The 8,902-nt window shown below is 38.0% G+C and overlaps 2 protein-coding genes across 2 annotated transcripts; both read left to right on the top strand.

Annotated features, from left to right (window-relative positions):
* Positions 1 to 1,092: 1,092 nt before the first annotated feature.
* LOC111785824 (protein GRAVITROPIC IN THE LIGHT 1-like) lies at positions 1,093 to 2,902 on the top strand. The gene has a single exon (XM_023666205.1). The coding sequence runs from the start codon at positions 1,434 to 1,436 to the stop codon at positions 2,712 to 2,714; it is 1,281 nt and encodes a 426-aa protein (XP_023521973.1). The 5' UTR covers positions 1,093 to 1,433; the 3' UTR covers positions 2,715 to 2,902.
* Positions 2,903 to 4,587: 1,685 nt separating this feature from the next.
* On the top strand, positions 4,588 to 7,080 carry LOC111785823 (transcription repressor OFP4-like). Its single transcript, XM_023666204.1, has one exon. It carries the CDS (start codon positions 5,690 to 5,692, stop codon positions 6,860 to 6,862), a length of 1,173 nt encoding a protein of 390 aa, XP_023521972.1. The 5' UTR covers positions 4,588 to 5,689; the 3' UTR covers positions 6,863 to 7,080.
* Positions 7,081 to 8,902: the final 1,822 nt, after the last annotated feature.

The raw sequence follows: 8,902 nt of genomic DNA, 5'->3' as shown, positions 1-8,902 counted from the left end.
TCTTCCAACCGATGCAAGATCTTACACTTTCAAACTTAAGGACAACGTCCCAGTTTTACTTCGAGTCATTTCAAATGGGATTACGACAATAAAGTCATATAAACTTGTGACCTAGCCCGTTAAACTATGTTAGGGTGGCTAAGTAAACCCTAATGAATTACATGGTAAAGCTTACAATGTGGCTAATAGAGGTGAAAAGATGAGTGTAAGTAGTGATATTAAAAGGAAAAAGAGTTAGAAGAATGAGAGAGACAGGGTTGGGGGAGGGGACAAATAATGCAAAGGGGAAGCAGCTGGGGCCAACTCTGACATGAGATCTGTTTCTCAATTATTCAACCTGAAACTTGCACGGAGCGGGTGGGCGGGCGGGCGGGCGGGAATTTGAACTTTTGATACCTTAGTTGAACGGAGCATAAATTTTATAAATTAAGTTATGCTTAGATTGACAAAGAAGATCGGTTGACATTTTTTATCAAACGAATAGTCTATAGATGAAGTATATTGTCAGAGTGAACTATTTCTTTCTTTCGAACTGTCTAGAAAAAACCTCAAGGAAAAAAAGTTACAATTTCTATATAAAACAAGACAGGTACGTTATAAATTTATCGAGTCTTCCTCAAAGAGCCTTATAATGTGAATTATTCTCTTCTACATTTTCGACATCATTTTCTTCAAATAAGCTATTATTCCACATGACCCTTCTTTCTATCTACAACCTCTCACCAAAGCTCGTGCTTATATCAGTGTCATCTTCACCCTCATCATCAATTTCTTAAATATCTAGACGTCAACGACACTAGAATATTCTTAATGAACGGGCTATAGGTGGAGGGTTATGAAATTGTTCACTCAATCTCGAGGGAAGGCTATAAGATCATTCACTCAATCTCGAGAGAACGGACTCAAATATCAACCTCTAACTAATTACCTCCTTCAACATGTTCTCAGTCTATGAAATGAACAAATTGACCCATGATGTAGGGGTATGGTGCTAATACATTCATCCATCCCCATCCATGAAATTCAAAACAATTGGAATTCATTACAAAATTTATCATTTTTATAATATATTATTTTATGGGCACTCAAATTTCAAGCTTCCAAGGAGTGTCCGTTGCAGACCCCTACAATGGGGGAGGAGCTGCTGACTGTTCTTTTCCATTTTTTTAAATCCAAGCGACCCTCCCTAAGATTTGAACTTCGAAACCCTTGGCCGCCGCCATCGCTTTCTAACGGCCTCCTTTACTCTCCTTCAAAGATGACTTGCTCAGCTCCCCTTCCCTCTTTGTAAGCGATTCATTGTTCTTGCTCTTCTTTTTGGATTTCTTGTTTCCCTGTTGATTTTTTTTGTATTTTGGTTCATATCTGATCTCTACAACTCAAGAACTCTGTTGGGTATCGTAAATTTACTAAATTAATACTCATTGAGAATCATGGGTTTGTGTTCTTCTGAGAATCGAATCATGGGTTTGTGTTCTTCTGAAAATCGAATCATGGGTTTGTGTTCTTCTGAGAATGGAATCATGGGTTTGTGTTCTTCTGAAAATCCCCGTTGCCATGACTTCTATGGCACTAATACCAAGCCCACGCAAAAGGGTGAAGGAAATGGTGGTGGAGGAGTCCATTTTCAGCCACTTGGGTTTGCTAATGATAGCAATAACAGCGATGGTGATGAGATTTTGAAGCTTTTTGACATACTTTCTTCTTTGAAATTTGCCTATTTGCAGTTTCAGAAAGCTCATATACCCTATGAGCCAAAGAAGATCATTGTTGCTGATGAACTTATTGTAACTCAGCTGGAAGCTCTCTGGAAGATCAAACGTGCATTGAAACAGAACCATTTCAATGCAATTGAGTCCAAAAGCTTACAACATGATGTTCTTAAGGAGAAAGTTAGATATCAAGAGAAGCTATTGGAAGAGTTAAAATCTAAGTTGGAAGCTCAAAACATCGAAGCTCATTGCTTGAAGCAACAGCTTCGAGATTTGGATTCAAGGAATGAAATGTTGGGTGAGAAAATTATGAAAAGGGGAGCAAGTTCTTCATCCATCAATGGTTTTGAAGAAACATTCATTGCCACTTACAAATCCATTCATGATTTTGCTAAACCATTAATAGCTTTGATGAAAGCTTCAGGGTGGGATCTTGATGTTGCAGCAAAATCTATAGCAGAATCAGCTGTTTTCTTCAAAAGATCAGACAAGAAATATGCATTTGAAGCTTACATAGCTAGAAGAATGTTCTACGAAATGTCGTATGAGCCATGGAATATCGAAGATGTCAAGAAGTTTGATGATCCAATAGAGTTCTTGTTAATGAATCCAAACTCTGAATTTGGTAAGTTTTGTCAGAGAAAGTACCTTTTAGTTGTTCATCCAGTGATGGAAGCTTCATATTTTGGCAATTTGGATCATAGAACACTCGTGCAGTGTGGCAAGCATCCAAGAACACTGTTCTATCAAATATTTGCAAAAATGGCGAAATGGGTTTGGATCTTAGGAGGCATTGCAGCTTCTACAAAGGCAGAGTCTTTTGTGGTTAGAAGTGATAGCATGTTCTTAGATACCTTCATGGAATCTGTCAAAGGAGATGAGGGAGTGTTAGAAGGGAGATGTAGCTACACTGTTGGGTTTATGGTCATGCCTGGATTTAGAGTGGGGAAGACGTTGATAAAATCTCGGGTTTATGTTTCGAGAAGTAAACTAGAGAGTTGATGATACCGTGACATCGGACTAACTGGTAACTTGATTGTATGAAATTAGTACGAGTGAAACTAAGATTGTGGATCGAACGTTGTACATTAGAATTGTGATATAACTAGGAAACTCAGAATCTGTAATGAACTGTTTGTTTTCTTGTTAGCATGGCTTGAATTTCAAGGGTGGAGGTGTGTTGGTTGATAGTTAAAAGATTGGAGATCATGTTTAGGGTCTCTAAGTTAAATACTCATTCCTATGAAGGAGTATTGTTTTCATTTTGGCCTGGCTTACAGCCCCTTTGCATGTGGCATGTGTTGTTTTTCTTGGGCTTCGAGGTCAACGTGTTAACCATCCTATAGTATGTCCGTGCTCACGGATTGTAGATGTCACTCACGTTTTGAGAGAAATAGTTTTATAAAACGTGAGAGAGAAAATGAGTTGAAAACATCGTAGATGCCAATTGTATGAAAACATGTAGGTAAGTGAGTTTACAACACTTTGTAGTGTCCAGGGAGGTTTGATGACTACCTAGTCTTTCTACGGTAGATTATAGTGCATTTTTACTTTGGGAGGATTGGAAACGAAAATAAAATTATTTACATGGCGTTGTCCTACACAAGCAATCATGAACGATCTTGTCCTACACAAGCATGCCTAGGAACTTAACATTGCAAAGTTTATTGAACATGAACATATGCCCAGACATTTGTTGTTCGTATAGAAGTCCAATGGTGAATGTATAAGTTTCTCTACCTCTCGAGTGCTCATTCTCACAATGTAGACATATTTTTCAGTCGTCATTGAGCTAATGTCTCCCATTTCACTTAAAAGTCATTCCAAACATACGAAAAAATAAACTCTAAAAAATAAGCTAGAACGGAAATCAACCTAAAGAAATCAAGACGACCTTGGAGTAATTTGTAAGTCTAATCATTTAGAAAGAGAAGATCTAATTATGATTATTTGGTCAATTGTCATAAAGAGTTTGTTAAGATCAAAGATTACCGGAGAACAAGAGAACCGTCGCATAAAGGCAAATGGGGCAGGCTGCTTTTTAATCTCAAACACTATCAAATTCAGATCCGCAGTTTCTGGGAATATAAAGTCACTCCTCCACACACTATTTGGCCAAAGTTCTCAAGTACAAAAGTGGGAATCACTATGAGTTAGCCATCAGCCCATTTTCCGCCCGCCATAAATGCTTGCATTCAACATATTTGCCCGCTCAGGATGTTGCGAGAGCGACCACTGTTCTCCAGAGCCCCTGAAATTGAACTGAAAAATCAATGCTTTTGGAAAGTTTAAACCTGCACGCCTCCTCACTCTCATGCATGCTTTTGCAGAGTTAAGAAGATTATTTTACATTGATGAGGTATTCAACGATGGTCGGTATCATAAAAAGTGAAGACAAAAAGTGCTTTTTGTTAAGAATCACGACCCTCAACAATAGTATGATATTGTCTACTTTGAGAATAAGCTCTCATGACTTTACTTTGAGGAAATAGTATGATATTGTCTACTTTGAGAATAAGCTCTCATGACTTTACTTTTCGTTTCCTCAAAAAAACCTCATACCAATAGAGATGTGTTCCTTACTTATAAACTCTTGATCATTACCTAAATTAGCCAACGTAAGACTCTCTCCAACAATTCTCTGTTAAGAATCACGAATCTTCACAATTGTATGATATTGTCCACTTTGAGCATACGCTCTCATGTCTTTGTTTTTTGTTTGCCCAAAAGGCCTCGTATGTATTCCTTATTTATAAACTCATCAACAATTCCCAAAAGGCCTCGTATGTATTCCTTATTTATAAACTCATCAACAATTCCCTTCCCTCGACACTTCTTTTCGGGCGTTGTAACTGTAGACATAGCAGTTCCATAATTAATGACCCTGAAAATTCGCCACAAAACATGCCAATTTATCACCACAAGAAAATTGTTGTTCTGTTCCGTCAGTTGATAGAAATTATAACAGAAACAAAGAAAGAGAAGCCTGCAATTACTATGAAAACAATGACAATGGTTCACATGACAGGCAGTGGCTTCCTTTGCTCGGAACTCACGAGCAATTCCCATCCCCACATTCTCAATAAGATATGTAAATCCACTGCCACCATTGAAACTCTCAACTGTCATTTTACACATGCATGAGCTAGCACCTTGTTGTGTCCCTCAAATTAAAAGCCTGAAGTAGAACTGTAGCATAAAGGGAAAAAGAATTGACTCAGTAGACTAAACTTAACCAACTGAACTAACTCGATCTAAGTTTCACACGCCATAATGTAAATGAATTGTATGGTTGAGTGTTATTTCTTCTTGTTTCAGTAACACCCACCTTTGAAAGGAAGATTAGTGAGTGTTAATTTTTGTTGTGGGCATGATTGGTGATCTTTCTGAGCATGCGCTGGGCAGGTGGGCCTGTTGTACATCAAGCAGTCGGGAAGGAAAGGTACATATCATTATGCATAAAGCATCAAATTATGGAAAGCTATACAGCACTCAGCAGACAGATGGGTTGATGGTCTCTTGTTTATTGCAGCTTTTGTAACCAAGCAACCAAAATTTCATTGATCAACAGGAAAAGATTGTAAATTCTTGAAATTTCAGCAACATAAATCAATCTCACCAATATGAATGAGGTAATATTTTGGTGGCCACGCTTTTGCATTTTCCAAATCCTAATGAATGATAATGCAGCTTTGAAACCCAATTATGCTTAAAGAAACAGCCGAAATCACTCTGTTCTGTCACAGTGACACAAGTGGCCATATCCTTGGTATGTGTCATTTGCTTAATGCAAGTTTTCTCATAGTTTTTCGTTGCCAAGCTTTTCTTCGGGGCCCGTTTCCTTTTTCCCTTGGCCTCTGACAAACCAAACCCAATCTTTCAGTTTTTCATGTCAGCTTAACTCTCTACACGTATTGTGTTCATATAAAGGGAACGCAAAGCAGCAACTTGAGTAGGAACGAGAAGAGTTGGGTGGGATGGGGAAGTACAAGTTTAGGCTGTCAGGTATGATACCAAATGCCTGGTTTTATAAGCTCAAAGACATGGGCAGCAACAGATCAAAGCATAACTCCTCTCAATCTCAATCCAGCTCCAAGAAAAATCTCAAGTCTAGGACCATGTCGCAGCAGAAACCTCACGTCTTGCAGCCATTTTACTTCACTGAGTTCATCCCAAAACTTCGTGGATTAGACAACTCACCTGTTAACCAGAACTTCTCAGGCACCCATTTTCCTGATCCAGCCAGAAAATCATCGAAGAGAAGATCCAGGAGGAAAACCATTTACAAGCCTTCCCCAAGGGTTGTCAACCCCGTCTCAGCTACCTGCATTTGTCACATCTCTCCCAATTCAGTTGGAACTCTGCTTCGTTCTCCAGATTCCTCATTTTCTTCTATAGAGTGCTCCCCTGGAACTGAGGCCTATGAATCCAGTCTCTCTGAAGCAGAAGGTGCCAACACATTTTCTTCGGACTCCTTTGATGATGTAGCCTCATGGTCCAGCTCCTGCAAATGCACGGTCAGATCTTCAAACAATGATATCATCATAGACATGAATGATGAATTGGTTGGAAGAAAAACTGAAAAGCTACATCTACATGAGTCCAACTGGGTCAGAGAGATGAATCAGCTTCCTCCAATATTGAGGAAGCCAATGTCAATCAAACAAAAGGCTAGTAAGGCCGCCAACTTAAGAAGTTCATCCAAGTGGAAAGAAATACAAGAAAACCAATCCCTCTATGTCAAAACGGAGGAGGAAAACATCAGAAATGTGGAGAAACTAAAAACCAGTTTTGTTGCTCGAAAGTCATCTGCAAGTTCGATAAGTGTAAAACTGAGAGCCAATTCGCCGAGGATTGCTAGGAGAAGGATTCAGGGACATGCAAGAAGGAGTCTGTCATCCAGAAGTGAACTGAAGAGCAAGAATAGTTGCCTTTCGGAGAGCATTGCAATGGTCAAGACATCACATAACCCTCAAGAGGACTTCAGGGAATCAATGGTAGAGATGATTATTGAGAATAACATCAGGAGTTCCAAGGATTTAGAAGATCTTCTTGCTTGCTACCTCATTCTGAACTCTGACGAATATCATAATCTCATCATCAAGACTTTTGAGCAAATTTGGGTTGATATGGCTGAACTTCATATCTGAAAGCATCTCAGATAATGAAATACTAGAAATACGTATATTCTATCTGCTAAAATAAGACACATGTAGGTTTGTTTTTCTCCCTTCCTCCACTTCTTAAGTGGCTTTTGCTAATAAGTAATATCAAACTTCTATCAAAGCAGGTTGTCAACCTCGAGCTGTAGCCAGTATATTATGTTTGTGTTATTACCAAATCTATGAGATATGTGGCCTTTTCTACATGACTTTGCTTCTTGGTTTCTTTTTGGTTTGTTTGTGGACAAGAAAAGCAAGGTGGTTTTTCAGAACTCCAATTCCTGGAAATGTCATATGTCAAATTTTGCAGGAGAATTTTAGAGAAACAGAAATTACAGCAAATCTAATAAACTTAAGGCAATTGAAGGCCTTGCTCCCTCTCTATATCTATATATTGATCTGATATATCACTATTTTTAGATCCAAGTTTGTAAATGAATTTTAACCAAAATGTTCTATGTATTAAAAACATTTTACCCTTCTAACAATGTAAAAATTTGGTCGTACAGTAAAGAATCAGCTTGGGGTAGGGCCTAAATGTATTTATCTGTTCCAAATTACAATTCAAAGCTTACCTATTATCCTCACTCAAACCTTCTTAAAGTTGAATTTCTGCTCTTTCTAGAAAGTATTTTCTTTGCCTCTTCAAAAGGTTGTTCAATTATTTCTAAGGAAGTATGTTTAGGTAGATGGACATTGCACCAATGTTTCAAAGATGGCGTATGTATATTCTCTGAAAGAAAATCTTTTGTTTCAGTTTCTTTATTTCTTCTTTCGTGGTCGGGGAGACAACAAGCTGCTCTCAAGGATCATATGATTAAAAAAACAAGGAAAGAATAAAATTCAGAAGGTGGACAATAATGGAGGGCCGGACCAGAGCTAATTTAGGATAGAAACGTTTATATAGGGAGCCAGTGAGGCTATAATCAGTGACCCAACCTAACAGTTTCTACGATTTCTTACAGATAGACACAACTCGTTTGCGTTGTTTCTGTCAAGAAAAACTGGGATTCAGCTTCTGTCACTGTCTCATAAAGCTTGTCAAGGCCAACCTAAATTTGTTAAAAAGCCAATAGAATCAAGAATTAGAAAATAGTACTTGTAAAGGTGGAAGCAGGCATCATGATTTCTGCTTATGATCCACTCAAACAACTTTTTGAATCCGATTAACTACATCACATGTTAAGAAGCCAAGTTGGAGATTAAAAGCACAGCAAGCAGGAAGTTATGATTAATAGTGGGGCGAATTAGCCGAAGTTGATGAACAAGTGCAGGGTAAAAGAATCAAAGACATGAACCAAAACATTTTTTAGCATAATGATACGAAATACATACAGAACGAATTCATCGGCCATTGGGAACAATTGAAGAAGGAAATTCGCCGAACGCTTGTACGACATGCAGGGAGAATTCAAGCTCTTCTCAGCGTCCCAATGCCAGAAATCCATATACCGAATGCGGAAATAAAACAACAAAAATGAAAGGTCAAGCTCCGATCTGCTGCTATCGTCGTCGGAATGTATCAGAGAATAGGGATGAGACCCCACACATCATCAGATCCAGCGCGGAGTTCTTCATCGCAATTCGTAAAACTGAATGTACAGTGACCGGGAATCGAACCCGGGCCCAGTACCATGACAGGGTACCATTCAATCACTAGACCATTAAAAAACTAATAAATAACTAAAAATTACACCTTAAAAAAAATATTAAAATTAATAAAGAAAAAAGTCTAATAATTAATTTATTTAATAACTAATTATAAAAAAGTCACATTATTAATTTATTTAATAACTAATTAAAATTATTTTTCAAAATTGACCGACTACAACTTCTCATAGGCGTGCAAGTTGGTTATTCATCAGCACGAGTTTAGCTTACAATGTTTTTGGAAGCTTTCGTCCAAATGAGTATTTTACAAAGAGCCGACGAGGAATTCCCATGTTTTTGGAAGCCCTCGTCCAAATGAGTATTAACCGTTTTGACCGTTTTGATTCTTTGGAACAAATCGATGAATTTAGTAGATCT

This window comes from Cucurbita pepo, unplaced genomic scaffold (assembly GCF_002806865.2).
Source record: "Cucurbita pepo subsp. pepo cultivar mu-cu-16 unplaced genomic scaffold, ASM280686v2 Cp4.1_scaffold000778, whole genome shotgun sequence".
In the NCBI taxonomy this organism is placed as follows: Eukaryota; Viridiplantae; Streptophyta; class Magnoliopsida; order Cucurbitales; family Cucurbitaceae; genus Cucurbita; species Cucurbita pepo.
The sequence above is the reverse complement of the archived record's forward strand: the minus strand, read 5'-3'. Positions and strand labels throughout refer to the sequence as shown.